The 18,800-nt window shown below is 40.4% G+C and overlaps 1 protein-coding gene across 9 annotated transcripts in view; it reads left to right on the forward strand.

The window, feature by feature from the left end:
* The window catches only part of LOC125454586 (unconventional myosin-VI), a 224,848-nt gene that overhangs the window by 196,297 nt on the left and 9,751 nt on the right, over nt 1–18,800 (forward strand). For 7 of the 9 annotated variants that reach the window (XM_048535510.2, XM_059648453.1, XM_059648448.1 and 4 more), the window contains 8 exons: nt 3,191–3,281; nt 3,871–4,021; nt 4,836–5,044; nt 7,715–7,793; nt 11,443–11,603; nt 11,706–11,747; nt 12,032–12,061; nt 15,457–15,495. In XM_048535510.2, coding sequence (XP_048391467.1) covers nt 3,191–3,281; nt 3,871–4,021; nt 4,836–5,044; nt 7,715–7,793; nt 11,443–11,603; nt 11,706–11,747; nt 12,032–12,061; nt 15,457–15,495 — 802 coding nt within the window. Of the gene's footprint in view, nt 1–3,190; nt 3,282–3,870; nt 4,022–4,835; nt 5,045–7,714; nt 7,794–11,442; nt 11,604–11,705; nt 12,062–15,456; nt 15,496–18,800 lie in introns of those variants that run through there. The other 2 variants (XM_059648454.1, XM_059648455.1) reach the window with 2 other exon arrangements.

An 18,800-nucleotide genomic window follows, 5' to 3' on the forward strand; every position in this document is an offset into this window, starting at 1 on the left:
TAACAACAATTGTACTCACTACTCATCTCCTCTACCATTTTAGAGGTCATGTGATTAGAGCTGCTTAACCATGGCAGCTTTGTGCAGTGATGGAAAGAGTGAATATTTCAAAGTGATGGATGGGGTACTGATTTAAGTCTGCTATTCTGTCCTGAATGATGTCAAGCATATGGACGGCACAGTGGTTAGCACTGCTGCTTCACGTACCAGGACCTGTGTTTAGACCTAAGAAAATTACAGTACAGGAACAGGCTGTTCGGCCCTCCAAGCCTGCACCAACATGCTGCCGGCACAACTATAGCCCCCTACCCTTCCGGAGACCGTAACACACACTGCCTATCTGAGTCATGTGTTTTATCAAGACACCCTTTAGAAGTCACTATAATATCTGCTTCCACTACCTCCCCTGGCAGCGCGTTCCAGGCAGTTGCCACGCTCTGTGTTTAAAAGAAAAAAACAACTTGCCTCATACATCACCTTTAAACCTTACCCATTGCACTGTAAACCCATGGGCCCTGGTAACTGACTCTTCCACCCTGGGAAAATCTTCTGACTGTCCAGTCTGTGCATGCCCTTTGTAATCTTGTAAACCTCTATCAGGTCCCCTCACAATGTCCATCGTTCCACTGAGAACAACCCAAGTCTCTCCAACCTCTCCTCATAGATAATGCCCTCCATACCAGGCAACATCCTGGTAAACACAGTGAAGAACTGGCAGGCCAGGCAGCATTAGAGGAGCAGGAAAGCTGATGTTTCGGGTTGGGACCCTTCTTCAGAAAATGAAGATCTTCAGATTTTCTGAAGAAGGGCCCCGAGCCGAAATGTCAGCTTTCGTGCTCATCTGATGCTGCCTGACCTACTGTGTTATCTCAGACTTATCTCAGACTCCAGCATTGGCAGTTCTTACTTTCTCAGAACATCCTGGTCAATCTTTTCTGTACCCTCTCCAAAGCTACCATGTCCTTGTGGTAGTGTGGTGCACAGAATTGAACACACTATTCCAAATGTGGCCTAACTAAGGTTCTATAAAGCTGCAAAGTTATTTGCCACAATTTTTAAACTCACTGCCCTGCCTGAAGGCAAACATGCCATATGTCTTGGTGACTATCTTTTCCACCTATGTTTCCACTTTCAGTGACGATTCCACCCTCGAATGACTGTCTGTCTGCCTGTGTGTAGTTTGCATTTTCTTGCCATGTGTGGGTTTCCTCTCCATCCAGAGGTGTGCAGGTTAGGTGGATTGGCCATGGGAAATGCACGGTTACAAGGATAGGATGAAGGGTCTAGGCCCGAAACGTCAGCTTTTGCACTCCTAAGACGCTGCTTGTCCTGCTGTATTCATCCAGCTCCACACTTTGTTATCAAGGATAGGGTGGGGGCAACTCCTTGGAGGGTCGGGATGGGCTGAACTGCCTGCTTCCACACTGCAGGGATTCTGTGATTCTCTGAAGTTATGGAACTTGTTCCATTACCTGTCTGACTTCAGCTTCAATCTAAATTCTTGTGGTTTCTTAGAATCAAGGAAATTACTCTGCAACAGCAGCTTTTCTCTGGTTTTCTTCAAAATATTGTATTTCAGTTCCATTTTTACATTCCTGCGGGGAGACCAGGGATATTAATGATGTGTAAAGTATAGGCAATTTGGGCACACATGTGAGCATTCCGAACTTGGTTTAGCACCTCTTTTTGAAACCTGGAATTACAGATCATTTGCTGTATTGGTGGAATATTTTCCTTTATTTGCATTGATCACTGCATGACCTTTCTAGAACTAGTTCTCTGCATAAGCATCTAGACTGCTGGTAGCCAAAATTGTTTCATGTACCCAGTTTTGATTTAGTTACCTTTCATCTAGCCTCAGCTGTTCATAGTATACATGAAGGACTTGAATGCTGTATGTCCAAAGCCGCAGAAGCATAAAGCTGGGACTAAGGTGGCAGTGTGAAATGTGAGGAGAATGCTAAGAGGCTGTAGGGTGATTTGGACAGATTGGTTGAGTGGGCAAATACTTGGCAAATGTAATATAGTGTGAATAAATGAGAGATTATCCACTTGGTCACAGAGTCAGGAAGGCAGATTATTATCTGAATGGTGGTAGTTTAGGAAAAGGTGAGGTGAAACAAGAACATAGAACATAGAACAATACAGTGCCGAACAGGCCCTTCAGCCCTCGATGTTGCACCAACCTGTGAACTAATCTAAGCCCCTCCCCCTACACTGTCCTGGGTGTTATAGTGGAACAGCCAATGAAGGTTTGTATACAGGTGCTGCAAGCGGTGAGGAAAACTAATGGCAGGCTGGTCCTAACTAGAGGATTTGTCTTTTGGAGTAAGGATGTCATGCTGCAGTTATACAGGGTCTTGGTGAGGCCACACCTTCAGTATTGTGTCCAGTTTTGGTCTCCTAGTCTGAGAAAGGAGATTCTTGTTGAGTGAGCCCAGGGAAGGTTCACCAGACTGATTCCTGGGGTGGCAAAACAGATGCATGAGGAAAGACTGGACCGACTGGACTTGCATTCATTAGAATTTAGAAGACTGAGGGGGATCTCATAGAAACAATTAAAATCCTGATGGGACTGGGCAGGCTAGATGCAGGAAGAATATTCCTGATGTTGGGGAGGTCAGAACAAGGGGCCAAGGGGCCACAGTCTAAGAATACCGGGTAAGCCATTCAGGGCTGCAACAAGGAAGAATTTCTTCACTTGGATTAGTGAACCTGTGGAAATCTCCCCCCTGAAAGCTGATGGGGCCAGTTTCTTAGAAATATTCAAGAAGGAGCTGGATGTGGCTCTTGTGGCTAAAGGGATCAAGGGGTATTGGGAAAGGGTGGGAATGGTGCACTGAGATTGTGTGATCAGCCATGATCGTGTTGAATGGTGGTGAAGGTGCGAATGGCTGAATGGCCTGCTGCTGCATGTATTTTCTGTTTTTCTATGTAATCACTAAATCAGAAATCCCATTTCCCAGCACCCACAGCCACACTCAGTCAACAGCTCACTTCTCAACCCCGCTCCCTAATTCACTCCACATTCCCTCCTTTTCCCAACCAGCCTCCCCTCATCCTCTGTTCACAGCCTGACAAGGCTGCCTTGTCAAATACCAACTCTCCCTTGTAGAACAAAGATGGGGCCTGCAAATCGTTCATGCATGCAGAGTATGTTGATAACTATATACGTAATTTATTTCTACAGTGAAGAACAAGATGAAGTACCGAGCTGTTTCTTGCATTAAGATGCAGAAGACTGTCCGCATGTGGTTATGCAAAAGAAAATATAAACCACGGTGAGTGCTGCTGATGTTCGTTCACTTTTTAAGTATTTTTGGGAATTTTGGTCACTTACCCTGGACTCCCCTCAGCTGCAGACTAGGCTAGAATTTTGTAAAGCTATTCCAGTAACAAAATCTCTAAGCAGTGCCTCTTAGTGGCATGCCCAAAGGAAGGAATTGAAAAGAAAAGCAAAACGTTAGCTGCAGAGTTAAACGTGACTTTCTTTAAAGCTCATGGATAACAGTATGACACTGCCTTTTAGTTGCTTCAAAGGTCTTCAATTAGCATGGCAACAGTTAGAAGTTTATTCTTGTTCAGTGTGTTATTCCAATGTGCTTTATTGTCCTATTATAATCGTTATCATTATATCTTACAAAATACGTGTTTAGCCTTGGTGAGAAATTAGCTACATAAATGACTTAGCACATTGCTGTTGCTTTGGGTCCTGTTTCATTACATCTTAGTTTCCATACTTCTATTTGTGTCTATCTCCTATTGAAGTACTCTTTTATTTCCACTGTCTTTGGAGCTCATGCATGTGCTCTTAAATCTAGAATTGGGAATATTTTTGTTGATTGTAATTGAGTTTTTTTTTGCTTATAGCATTGATGGCCTAGTGAAGGTGAAATCACTCAAGCAGCGAGTAAATAGAATGACTGAGGTGGTGAAGGCCTTGAGGGAGGGAAAGGCCGAGATGAGTAAACAAGTCCAGGATTTGGATTCATCAATTACTGCTCTTGTGATTAAAATTAAGGTGAGCGATAGAATAAATTGGCTTGAAAAGAACTTCTAAGTGTTCTAATTTTCTTGTAATAATCTCAATACTGAAGGGAAAGGATGGCATTTTAGAGTTTATATATTTTTGTCATATGGATTGAGTGTGTACTGTGCAGTAATCCTGGCGAAGCTTCAGACTGAGGATGTATTTAGAATAAATATTATGAGGGCAGTGTTGTCAGTTATTCCTCTTGACCTACCAATCAACTCTGCTCCCCTCTAATTGTTAAATTGGACTGAATAAACCATTTGTTTGTCTACAACAGGGCTTGCCTTCCTCCATTCCACAATGATAAAACTCTGTGGACAACTGTAAGCTTCTTACCTTTAATTTTCTTCACTGAGCTCAGCTGTTCCACTGCTGTTAGTATATCTGCATGTTACCCAATTGATTCTGGTCTCAGTGTCTGCTGGAAGGCTGTTGGATCATGGGAATGCATCAAGCTTCCTTCTCTTCCCACCAAGTTATTTTGAAATAATGTGCATTGATGGGGGTGCAAACCACTCCACAGCCTGGCCAGCACCTGCTTTCTTTTTTTGTGGAAAACTTGACTTTTCTTCTTTTTGCTTTCCCTAGTCACTTCCAGGTCAACAGAACTCTAGTAAATCACTTCTCTGAAAAAGGCTAAAGAATAACAAGACAAGGGTGTCAGGGTCTTAAGAAGATGGATACTCTAGACTTGTGACCGTCTAACTTTGAACTAATAGTATGCACTGCTGGGGTACCTGACCTGAACATTACCTGAGTAAATGCAATGAATTTTATTTGTCTTTCTCTTTACTCTCCACAGAACACTGCAATGACCAGAGATCAAATTGATCAGGAGTATGTTGCTCTAGTGAAACGATCAGAACAACTTCTCAGCACACTGCAGAAGAAGAAACAAGAGGAGGAGGAAGCTGAGCGACTGCGAGTCATCCGGAAGGAAATGGAGCGAGAACAGAAACGTCGTGAGGAGGAGGAGCGTCGACGGAAGCAAGAAGAGGAAGAACGTCGCCTGTAAGTCTGACTGCAAGCGTTTGTGTTGTGCTCGTACATAGATGCCACTCTGTGTTTTAAACAGTGCACATGCCATTGTACAAAACAAAACTGAGAATTTCTGAAAAAACAAAGCCAGTCTTGTTAGGACAACATGAAGGAGTTTGAGGGGAGTGGGTACTCATGTGGAAAGAGGCAAAATTCATCCCAGCTCAGTGATACCTCTGTTTTGAACAGCTGGAGACAATCTGTTCTGCATTTAACCTGATCTAGGAGTAATTGTAGCTTTAGGGTCCAGTGACCCTTCTGTTCTGAAGAAGTGTCTCTGGACCTAAAACATTAATCAGATTTTTCTCCATAGATACTGCCAGGCTGCTGAGTTTTCCTAGCAATTTCTGTTTTTGTTTGACTTTTCAGCATCTGCAGTTTTTTGTATTTGTAGCTTACTGATTCACTATACTGTAATAGATCGTGGGTTCTACCTCTCACTTAATTTCTTTTTTAATATATATTCTTGGCAATGTCAGAATTTTTGCCCAACCCTATTCGCCTTCGTATTGAGTTGCTGTCTTTCACAGTGCTGCTTGGAAGGAAATTCTAGGTTTTTAATCTAGGAACAGTGAGAGAACAATGATTGTAGTTGCGTGTTGCATGCTGTTTGCCCGAGAAAGCACCTGATGGCAGTTTACCTATAACTGCACTCATTTTTCGGGTAAATTTTTTTAAAAAAGGGCAATTTGTGTGTTGCTGGGCCAGCCCTATGCTGTTCCTAACTGCCCAGCAGGCTGTTTAGAGTCAAATACATTGAGAGTTTGGAGTCACAGGGTCCAATAACAATGGCAGATTTCATTCCCTAAAGAAGTTAGTAAATGAGATGGGGGTTTTTAATGGTGATGAACAGTGCTTATGTTTTCATTTGGCCAGCTCTTTATTCTTGATTCTTATTTAAATTTCATAATTTGCCATAGATTTGAATCCATGTCATTAGACTATAGCGTGGAGTTCCGGATTACTAGTCTAGTGAGGTTATTTTGGATGATGTTGGAGTTGAAAAGTTCAAGTATCAGGGAAGTAATACTCATGCAGGCAAGAGTAGAATTTTTACAATACTGACTTATGTCTTGTAGATGATGGACAGACTTTGGTAAGTCAGGAGGTGAATTACTCTCTGGATTTCCCAAGCTACAACCTCCTAGTGTGTGTGTGTGTGTATTTATTTATTTATATATTTATAAATATAAAAATATATGTAGATATTTATATATTTATTTATATTTATATTTTTCTGTGAGAGTGTCTAAAATCTTCCAACCAGGATCAGGGCCTTATTTTTGACTCCAATTGGACACCACAATAGTCCTCAACACTTGGCGCTGGAGAAGTCCCATGTAACCCTACGGACTAGGAGCTTTCTCAGTTGAAGCAGACGAGCTTAGCCAAGGAGCCCGCGTAGATAGAAGTGAACTTGATCAATTTTGAAACCACTCCCATTTTTATGATAGTTGTGGACTTATTCCAGTATTTCAAGGTCCTGAAGCCACTTTCTCAGTGTCTGAGAGAAGGCAAATATGTAAGATGGTGCTGGAGGTATTGGGACTAAAGATGGGTCATTGGAGTTGAGGCAGAGGTCAATGTAGGAATGGTCGGGATTGTTTGGGTAGGCTGCAGTTGGGCACTGTTAAGGCAGGTTGATCTGAGGTGTCTGAATCCTTGGGTGGTGAGGGGTGTAGATGAGGAGAAGAGAGTCAAGTCTTGGGGAATGGAGTACCTTGGAGGGAGTCAGGAGTTCTGTCAGGTTAGGAGTGGGTCAGGGCTAAATTTAAGGTGCTCAGCCTAATAGTAAGGAGGTGCAACAGGATTTTCTAAGTCATCTAAATGTCATGGCTAACTATTATTTTAACTAATTGACAATGCTGTGTGGTCTCCCACTGTAACTGAGTTGGGACTTTTTCAGAGGGTCCAGATGTCAGATGACTCATTATAGGGTGTTTCAACTTCTACTGCTACTCCCAGGGATGCAATTGCATTGGAAGTTCCCTATCTCAACATGCAACTCCAGTTAGTGCTGCTGCAACAACTAATTTCCTATCAGAAGGACCTGGGCTGTTATCTATATGGTTGGTCTAGTTGAGTTTCTGATCAGTGGCAACATAGGACATAGGGCATGGCTTTCAACAACAATAATCTAACCCACCAGTAACCCGAATACTGTCAAAATCAGACTTATGGATAAGTGAGGCCTTCAGTGCAAATTTGCAGCCTCTCTTACTCAGATACCTGAGGTTCAGTCGAGGAAGAGCTTATTTTAAGTTAGCACTGGATACTCCAATAATTATAGGATATATTTTCTTACATAGTTAAGGTTTGAGGAAAATCTAACAATGACTTCACTGCACCATTAGATGGGTGTATGACCAGTTGATTGCATGAACACTGATCTATTCAGTGATATTTTCAATCTAGTTGATATATGGAGGACATTTCTTATAAATAGTGAAATAACAAGCAAAAATTCTGCAACTGGTTTTATTGTGAGATGCCTTCTTGTGTGATGTTCATCAACAATACTTACTCCCAGCAGTGTTTCATGTTGTTTTTATTTACTATGATGCTACTTCCATTGTGTTCTCTCAATAGCTCCTCATTGTGTTGAAACATTTGACTGAACGACCTTCCTGTTGTTTTCACTAGGAAAGCTGAAATGGAGTTGAAGAGAAAAATGGAGGAGGAGGAGAGGAAGAAAGAAGAGGATGTAAAACGTTCTATGCAGGTTTGAATTTTACTTTAAGATGTGAAAATTAGTAATTGCTACATATTTTTGTTTCTAATCATGAGGTCACCAGAAAGACTTTAGGAGACTCAATGAAATCAAGCGCTGATTCTAATATTTACCTATGGATATTGTCAGCAATGTTCAAGCTGCACATGACTGGGTAGAATTGAATGAGTATAGAGATTGAAGCTTAAGTTTAGAAGTTTTGAGGAGTGAGTTGGTCAAGGTACCTGAGATGTTAAAAAGGTTTAACAAGTTTTGAGAAGATTTCTAGCTCAGGTTGAGGGTCTGGATGTGAGTTTGCTCGCTGAGCTGGAAGGTTAGTTTTCAGACGTTTCGTTACCATTCTAGGTAACATCATCAGTGAGCCTCCGGTGAAGTGCTGGTGTTATGTCCTGCTTTCTATTTATCTGTTTTGGTTTCCTTGGGTTTGTGATGTCATTTCCTGTGTTGATGTCATTTCCTGTTCTCTTTCTCACAGGATAGTAGGTTGGCTCCAAATCCATGTGTTTGTTGATGGAGTTCCGGTTGGAATACCATGTTTCTAGGAATTCTCGTGCGTGTCTCTGTTTGGCTTGTCCTAGGATGGATATGTTGTCCCAATCAAAGTGGTGTCCTTCCTCATCTGTATGTAAGGATACTAGTGATAGTGGGTCATGTCGTTTTGTGGCTAGTTGATGTTCATGTATCCTGGTGGATAGCTTTCTGTCTGTTCGTCCAATGTAGTGTTTGTCACAGTTCAACAAGCAAAATGAACGTCATTTCCAAAATACCTTGCAAGAACAAGTAAAGTGGTGGAGAAGCTGGAGGGGCTTAATGGCCTTTTTCTTGGTTCTGATGTTTCTATTTTGATGTGTGAATTATTAAAGCACTGCTACTTCGGGCTATTGGAGAAAGTGAATAGTATCTTTATGGCATAGAATCCCATTAAATCCTTTCCTTTACAATTATTCTTTAAGTTTTGTGGCTTCAAGGCATGAACACACTAATTAAATTTCTTTCTTTCATCAGCCTGCTTTGCAGGACTGTAAAATTCTGTTTCCCTAATAATCTGCTATTTAGAACATTGTTTGCAGTGACTGCTAGAGAATGTGGACTGTCAAAGACATATTTCCTATAGTCTAAATAGTCTGAATAGATCAGGTTCCGATGATAAAAGCTCCAGTACAGAATGAGCCAGTTGAACATAGCTGGTAATTTGAATAGGAGGGTTGTCTTCTTTCTTTTAGGGTGTCCTTAAAAAAGGAGTAATAGGAGAAAATGTATCTGCTGTACTGTGCATGGATGCTGCACAACAAATTCACCTTTTGTTATTAAGAGACTAAACTTGTCTTGGATTCCATTTTACCACGGAATGAGAAAATTATCTGCTGCTTGTTGATGTCAAATCAGCAATTTGAAAGCTAAATTCATGGACAACCAGAAATTTTGTTCTCTTCATTGTCTACTTGTGGAAATGCCATGGTTTTTGGAAAAGTAGAATAATTTGGATCCACAAGAGTAATAGGATTATCATAGTTTAGTTCATTATTATATGAACTCCTTGGGAACTACAGACTTCTAACCTTAGATTAACTTAGCATAATACCAGTTTAGTTTCAGAGTCAAATCTCACTTACAACATTGCCCATAAATTTTGATTACTATGAAACAATCAAATGCTTACTGTTGAAATCCGGTACTAATGAAAGGACATGCCCCTTCCTTTCCCATCAGGGAAAGGTGCAAGTAGGGAGGCAATGGTCTAGTAGTATTATCATTGGACTGTAAATATAGAAATATAGAAACCCCAATTAATGTTCTGGGGACTCGGGTTCGAATCCTGCTGTGGAAGATGTTGGAATTTGAATTCAATAAAATATCTGGAATTATGAACCCAATGCTAACCATGAATCCATTGTCGATTGTTGGACAATCCCATCTAGTTCACTAAAAGAGCATTAGGGAAGCAAACTGTCACCCTTACCTGGTCTGGCCTACAAATGACTCCAGGCCCACAGCAGTGTGCTTGACTCTTAACTGCCCTTTGGGCAATTAGGGATGAGCAATAAATGCGTTGATCCAGCTTTCTCGTCTTGATGGATTGACCGTGATGTGTGGTATGCTGAATCCTTTACAATTAGTCATGCCTCCTGCTTCACATGGTGTGCTTTCTCTGTCCTAATTTATCCCACAAATGCTTATAAAGTTGCATTGTCTCCTTCTAAATGTAGGCTTTGTATCGCAGACAGATCTACAGAAACAAATGGTATAGCTCTTTCAGGATGACAGAACATCCCAAAACATTTCATAGGAGTATGATGAGTCCAAACTGGATACCAAACCACTTAAGGAGACAGGGGGTTCAGATAGAAAATTCCAAAGCATACAGCCTCAGCAGCTGAAATAGCAGTGTGATTGAAATTTGGGATGCTCAAGAAACCTGAATTTATAGACTCCAGATATCAGAGGGCTTGAGGCCTGGTGGAGACTATAGAGAACAAGAAAAGCAAGGCCTTGGAGGGATATGAAAACAAAAAGTGAATTTTAAAACTGATTAAATACATGACCATAAGCCAAAATTGGCAGTAAGCATTGGGTTCAGAGGTATAGAATTTGATGAGAGTAGGGACATGGGCTGCAGGTTTGGTTTTCGTCGTATGTTGATGAAAAGTAGAATGTAGTATGCCATCCAAAAGGTCCTTGAGATAGTCAAGATTATTAATAACAGATGTGAGTGATGGTTTGAACAGCAGATGACCAAGGACATGGGCAAAGTCAGGCAGTGTTTGGAGATGGTTAAAAAATTATCTTGGTAATTGAACAGGAATAAAGCAAGAACTTCTCTTGGAATAGCATGTAACACCATTTTTCTTAGACTGTTGCCTGGGTGAGGTGTCCTTGACAACAAGGAAGCTGAATCTGGAACCAGGATTTTTTTTAAATCAATGGTTTCAGTCTACCCAATGTTTAACCTGACAAAACTTCAGCTCATCCTTCAGGATGCCATATAAGTAATCTGATAATCTAGCAACAATCAATACTGCAGAAGTTCTGTCATGGAACTAAATGGATTTCCCTGAACTCTAGCCAGGCTTATTTTCCTTGTCAGTTTGGTTTAAAATTCAAAAGAATTGTTCTTATGGCCTATTTTGAATAAGCTAAGAGAAAAGCTATCCTTCACTCACTCACCAGCAGCACTTTCCATCCTGATAATTACCAAGCCTTTGGCTTTACTCCCATGACATCTGTGTTGATATTGATTTGGTCAACCACTTTCTTGCTTCCACTTCCATTATCCCCAGAAAGATTTTTCACCCCGTGCCACCTTGCCCACTACTTTGGTGTAACCCTGATTTTTTTTTTCGTCAGATATTCAAAAAACACTGCCAACTTTCTCATACCTTTAGTTCTAATGCTACTGGAACAACTTGATTTCTGGATTTAGTCAACTGTTGGTTTGAAATAAGTGAAATAGCTTTGTTAGGCTTTTACGGATTCTGGTGACCTATCTCTGTCATTTTAAACACTTCAAACTGCATGTTCAGGAGATAATTCCCATTTTTGCTTGTCAGTAATGGTACTGAATAACTTCACCACTATAAAGAGCCACCCAGCTAGTTGACTCAATTTAAATATTCTGATGAATAACACTTGTGCTTTGCAGGCTGCTTTGGAGTCTCAGCTCGCTGCAGAGCGTGAGGAAGAAGCTCGTAAGCAGGCTCTACTCGAACAAGAGCGACGTGACCGGGAACTTGCCATGAGGATTGCACGAAGTGAGTCTGAGCTCATCTATGATGAATCACCAATGGACACAGGAGTTAAGAGGTAGGAGTTTGTGTTTTAAGACCCCTTCCATTGTTTTTGTCCCCCAAATTCATCTTGCTGTTTGTGCTGCAAGTGTAATAATAAATGTCTTTTCTTTCACAGTGTTGAAGTTAAACAAATCCGCCCAGTTGCAGTTGCTGCTAAGTATGGATATGTAACCTGCATTTATATTTTCCCCATTTAGTAAATCGCTCTCTGCATTTTAAATTGAGCATTCCTCCATACAGATTCAAAGAATTTCTCAATTAATAAATCAAGATTTTAATCAGAATATTGCATGAATTTCATGATTAATTTTAGTCTGAGAAAACAAAATTAATTAAACTCCAATAAAATGCATGTACAGAATTACCCCAAGCTATCTGCTTGTGGGAAGGTGTGAGGTTATGTGCCTAGCAGAGTCTAACTAAATTGTGTTCTATTTCCAGATCTGATGGACCACAATCCAAAATGACAATGTATGAGTTTTCTGTTATTATTCTTGTTTTACTTGCACTTTTGCACATTGGTGATGGAGATGTTGTTGAATATCATTATGGTGATGGTACATTTGTCTTCTTTCTTGACTTTCAACAAAACAATTAAAAATGCACTTAATTATTCTTAACCTCATTGTTCCAGTTCATCACTTTTTCATTGATTGCTTGTCTGTTTGCTTGCTGTATCACTGGGAATGACAATGGTTTATAACTACTGAATCTCCAGTTCAGATCAAATTATCTTCCTTCATACCTACTTGCTACCAGTTCCCAGTGAGTGTTGCTAAATAGTACAGACGTTGAGCAAACTAGCACTAAATTTCGTCTGTGATTGGAAGACTTCTCGTGTGAGAGATGGAGAAGTCTCATGCTGGTAGGTTAGACAATACACTGATTAATGTTGGGCTACGGTATATTACTGCAACTCAATGAATCAACATTTACTTGTTATTAACCTGCTATAGCTAATCTTTGGTCTGATTAATGTTAATGCATCTGCAGTGGAAAATTTTCCACTGAGTTGGGGAAAAATGTTTGATCCATAAAGTTTCGTCATGGATTAGATGCCCCCTCCCTTGCCCCAACTTCTTCTATTGTCACACATGCTTCTAGTTCTGTGAATGCATCAGCTCTACTTTGTAGGCAGTTATTCAGAAAAGCATGATTGTGACAAAGAAGCTGATTCGCCTCCCTTTGTCCAGCCCATAAGGGTAACAATAAAGTCACCGCAGTCTGTCTTGACCACAGGATTGCCCTCTCTCATTAGAAAGACAGAGACAGACAGACAACTAGTGGTGCTTTAACGTGATGGTCACTCCCATGTCTCAAGTGAGAGGAGAGGCTAAAGGAGCATCCTTCTTGGTAACCTTAGCCAGTGCAGTAATTGAACCTATGCTGCTGACATTACACTACATTGCAAACCAGCCATGTAGTCAACCTCCTGCCCAGAGTAACATTAAAAGAGAGAGAAAATATTACAGATACTGAGAAACTTAAATCAGAGAATGAGGGACGTACCCAACAGTGCTGGCATGTCAGTGGAAACAGAAGCTTAGCTAACATTTCAGGTTTTAACCTTTCATTGAGTAAAATTCAAACTTGAATCTACATTAAAGCTGTGTCTTTCTTCCTATATCCTAATGGAAATCTTGTGGGTCTCAATATTTTACATTATAAATTTCTACATCCACCGTTTATAACAAAAACCACTTTTCAATCTAAAATGAACATGGCACTTTAGAGTGTCGAAGCATCAGCACTGTTGGGAAGGTAATTCCAGGCAGGTTTCAAGAGGTGCTTCTGTTATAAATTTGAACGTAGGAATTTATAAATAAATTCCAAATTAAGCAGAGATTGTATGACTTTAAGAATGGGCATTGAATTGTGCGTCATGGCACAGTGGTGGTGTACACACTTTTATGGGCCAGAAGGTGTGGTTTAAGTCCCACCTCAAGTTGTGTGATAGCCATGGAGGTTTGTCAGAATGCACCCAAACAAGTTGAATTATGTTTGGATTTACAGCTTCTGTTTTCTGGGCTTTGCCAGGATCCAGTCAAGCTAAGCTTTCCATGCGCTTCATGAATATTTTGGGGGAAAAAAAACCTTACAGTCTGATTTCTTATTGGTTTCCAAGTACTCTCCCTGTCTCAAAGCACATCTCCATGGCAACAAGGATCACATTGGCTTTCTATATAAAAGTAGAACTGCAGAATTGCGCTGGGGTCTCAAGAGCAAATCTATGTTGAAAATAAATGGAATGTTTAAAGGGGAACAGTTTACAAATTGGAACTTTTAATAGCTCATTCAGAGACTTCAGAGATCAGTTGTTTAGCCATTGTAAGCACAGTTGTTGCTACTATTGTTTGCAACTATAAACATGTCAAACCTTCTTAGCAAACCAGATTGAGCCTTCCTTTAAACTTTGAAATGCCGTATAACTGCGGACTGCTGTCAGACCTTTGCACAGCTCACCTAACTGTCTTCATTTTAATCTAAACTAGAGGCAGTCCCAAAACACTGCCAGTCTGTACATGAGGTGTATATTAATGACTGTAATGTTATTTGTAAAATTGCAAAATAAAAATGAAATCTGTTGAATCCTTCAGGACACACTATCCTGCTGCCTTTATTCTGTGACTTTTTTATTCTAAATTTTTTTTAATCTCAGATTTTCTTTCATTAAAATATGTTTATGTTTAGCCTGTCATCTTTGTTTCCTTTGTCTTGTAATTTCCAGTTTTGACATTTGATCAAATGGTTTTCATTGGATGAGAATTTGAAAAGGTGTTTTCCAAATAGCTGGAATTCCACTTTGTCAATTCTCGATTGTTTGCATCTATAACTCATTCACTCACATCTGAACCTGGAAGGATTGCTGTGAATTAGTGTACAATCCAAGGCTTACAGTTCTAATGGAGTATCAAATGATTTATATTTAGAAAAATGCAGATCTGAAGAAATTTAACTTTTCTTCTATTTGTAAGGCTATCTCTGACTCTCTATAGAATGCTATTATGGAGGCAGCAAGAGAGCCACTAAATTGTTGAATCTAAATCTTAACCTTTAATCTCGTTCAAATGAACTATGATTCCTGCATTCCTTCTGGATTTATAACTTTAGGTTTTAGAATTTAAATTAATGAGTCCGTAATATGTAAAAAGTGACACTGATTGATTTAAGGAAAGGGTGATTGAATGTCATGAGTATGGGAGACAGCTGCTGTATAGAAGGATGCATAATCTGTTATACCTCGACCTCAACTTCATTAAAATGCTGCAAAAATACTGAGAACTTTGCCAGCTTTCCTGCTGCTTACAAATATCATTGATTCTAGAAACAGATTCTCCCTCCCCCCCCCCCCCCACCCCGCTCCCCTTTCCCCCCCTCCCCACCACCTCTCTCTCCCCCTCCCGACCACCTCTCTCTCCCCCTCCCCCCCACCTCTCTCTCCCCCTCCCCCCACCTCTCTCTCCCCCTCCCCCCACCTCTCTCTCCCCCTCCCCCCACCTCTCTCTCCCCCTCCCCCCACCTCTCTCTCCCCCTCCCCCCACCTCTCTCTCCCCTTGCCCCCACCTCTCTCTCCCCTTGCCCCCACCTCTCTCTCCCCTTGCCCCCACCTCTCTCTCCCCTTGCCCCCACCTCTCTCTTCTCTTCCCCCCCCCCCACCTCTCTCTTCTCTTCCCCCCCCCCCACCCCTCTCTTCTCTTCCCGCCCACCTCTCTCCCCTTCATATTTGTAATTATTACCATTCAACTAAATTTATTTTCAGTCTCCTATTTGCTGTTAATGTCAAATCATCTTAAATACTTTCCCAGAAGTGTAATGATTCTGAATCATGTCTCAATTACTTATAAACATGCTTGTTTATGTTACAGGGAAGAAATGGCCAAAGAAATGTCAGATTATCTGGCTAGGTAGGCAACATCTTGTTACTTAAAACATGCATTTTGATACCAATTGCTCATGTAAAATCACATACTCTGGGTTTTATGCATATTTTCACAGTAAATTTTGATTAGGCCACTACCTATAATTGGGATAAACGTAATTCTTCGGCTGGGGCTCTTGGTGGAAAGTGCAGATGCAACTTTACTGATCGGTTAGTTAATTGTACGGCTTTATATTGTTGTTCACAAACATTGAGATAATCTGATGCACTGCCTTACTTAGGAATTGGGTTAAATGGATGCTGGGTTAATTTTGTTTTCTCCCTAAAAGCAATTTGCAAAGTTTTAGCCGCTTTAATGCTTTTGAAAATGGTACCAAAAATATTTCCAATTAATATGACACTGTGCTCAACATCAACTTCTTGTAAAGGAGCTTGAGCCTATGCTGATGAGAGAAACTGTGTTGAGCAATCCATGTTAGGAAAATTAGTTTGCAGTTTGTAACAACAGAATACAAATGTGTAAGGTCCATGGAAACAATTTGAGGTTAAAGAACTTGCCCATCCTGGTGTATTTTTATTCAGTCAACTAAGGGTGTACATTTTGTTTTTGAATGCTAATGTTACTGGACCTGATCTTTCTCATTACAGTTACTGGTCCGTTTTTTGAGATTCACATCTTATGGTACTGAACGAGAATGAGTCATGAGCCTCTGTTGTTTGATCAACAATTTAAAATTATTTACAGCATATTCATATTGTGCATGTAGTCACTCTTTGAAAAAGCTATATAATTAATCCCACTCCCCACTCATTTATCTGAGAATACTTTTTTGATTTTCAAATATATACTGGATTCCCTTTCCAGGTGGGCCTTTTTAGATTTTATTTTATTAGAAAATTTAATTGAGATTTAACTTGCCTAAAAGAGTGAGAACTTCATTAATGTTGAATCATGCACTCAACCCCCTTTTTGTTTTTTGCGGAAGTTTTTCCCTTGGATTGATAAAAGCTGTGAAACTAAAAATTTTGCTTCTGAATATTGCTTCAAGGTTAGACCAAGGAAAAGCAGTGCAACCTTCAAAGCTGCTCTCGCAACCATGTCCCACAATTCTTCTGGGAAAACCTAGCACATGTGCAGAATGTGCATTTTAACATTCCGCTGTTGCCAGATCTCCTCGTAATAAGCACATTTCAAATGTAGGGGCCAGATAATGTTCTACTGTAAATAGAACATAAAACATTACAACACAGTACAAGCCCTTCGGCCCTCGTTGTGCCAACCTGTCATTCCGATCTGAAGCCCATCTAACCTACACTATTCCATGTACGTCCATATGCTTATCCAATGACGACTTAAATGTACCTAAAGTTGGCAAATCTACTACCGAAATGGTGTGAGAAAATGTACCAGCTGCCTCATTCTTAAGAAACAAACCACATAGAAAAATGTAGTGGATCTCAGCTAGATTACTATAATGCTGCGTGCTACAGGAATTACCGCAGATTGTTCAAACAGTGGGACCCTTAATTCCAAACTTTGAGGAAAGAATAATGAATCCATTAGACCTAAACAAAGTAAGGTTAGAGTGTTATGATGTTGGTTGCAGTGAATCTCTTTTACTGTCGGTACTCCTGGTTAAACACAATTTGAAACTTGTTAAAAGCTTAGCCTATTGTTGTTCATTTGTTTAGTGTCCGGACAAACAGAGTTCATATTAACATCAAAGTAGAGAAGTTCTGTTTGCTGGAAGTATTACTGCTGCTAAATGGATATGAATAGAACTAAGTGTTCTTGATGGTTCAAGTGGCTTTCATGAAACTCGGGATATGATTAAAGAGCTTCTTGGAGGCAGAGAGTTCTTGATATCCTTGCCAACTCTTGTCCTCAAGCAGTGCCACCAAAGAACAACTACTGGCCCTTCAACTCACTGATGTTCCTGAAATCCTTCTGTTTTGGTCATTACTCTGCACTTCTTTGGAATTACCTTTTAGATCTAATGAAGAGATTGAGGTTTACTTCACGAGTGTGACTTTGGAGTGTAGAATCATTTTTTAGAGCTGCTTTGATCTTTTTCATTTTATGATCATACATTTTAAGGTGATTTCTTAATCTTAATGTATTAAATCTCTAACAGTTAAATATGGAACTGTTAGTCTCCAATTGGACATGATCTCGTGGTGGTGTGGAACTGAAAGAAAGTTGTTTGTATGAATTGTTGTGGATTCATAGACAGATAGCAGCGTGACTGTGATTTGTTTAGGGGAGCAGAATTTTTCTCATTTGGCAGAAAGTATGACCAGCTCAATGGATATGTCTTATGTTCACACACCAAAACTAGAGCCTTTGGCATTTCCAAACATACACTTCAAATCTATCAAAAACTGTTCTGCAAACACAGTAGTCTTCCTCATTCCTTCTCTCACTTTCATGTCTATCTTTTTCTCTTGCCCTGATTTCATATCTTGAGGGTAGCATCTTCAATATCCACTAAGCCCAACAACTACCCTATTAACCTGAATACATCTCTCACCCAACTTCCTACAAAGGCCCCATTCCATTCTCCCAATTTCTCTGCTTCTGTTGCATCTATTCTGATGATTCCTTTTTTGATAGGAATGCCTCCAATGCGTTCTCCTTTATCTTCAACTAAGGAGACGTCCTCCCTATCTGAGTTGACATGGCTGTCAGCTGTGTTTGCATTTCTGCCCTTGCCTCCATCCAAGAACAAGAACAGGGTTCTCCTTGTCCTCACTTTCCACAGCAGCCTCCACATTCAAGAAATTCTCCCCTGACATTTCCACCATTTGCAGCAGATTTCCACCAGAAGCTCATCCCTGTCCTCTACTGTCAGTATTCTGCGAGGAAGTTCCCTCCCTGACACCCTCATCCACATCTCCATCACTCCTAACACTGCTGTCCACCTCCTCTGCCTCCAAATTGGCATTTTCTCATGGAATTGCAGAAGGTGAAATACGTAACTTTTTAAACCTCTCCTTTCTCAATGCCCAGCCTCCAAACACCTCCATAATGAAGCAGTGATCTACTTGTACTTCTTTCAATCTAGCCTGCTGCATTCATTTGTCACAATGCAGCCTCCTTTTATATTGACAATATCAAACACAGACAGGATGACCATTTTGTAGTAAACCTTCTCTCTATAAGAAAGACCCTGACCTTCCAGTTGCCCACCTTTCAATAAAACATCTTTCTCCCATGCTGTCATTTCCATCCCAAGTCTGCTGTGGTGTAGCAGAAAAATTTAATGCAAGTTTGACCAGCACCTCATTTTTTTTGCTTACACATGTTGCAACCACCAGGACTCAAAATTT

The sequence above is a fragment of the Stegostoma tigrinum genome, chromosome 9 (assembly GCF_030684315.1).
Source record: "Stegostoma tigrinum isolate sSteTig4 chromosome 9, sSteTig4.hap1, whole genome shotgun sequence".
NCBI classification, from domain to species: Eukaryota; Metazoa; Chordata; class Chondrichthyes; order Orectolobiformes; family Stegostomatidae; genus Stegostoma; species Stegostoma tigrinum.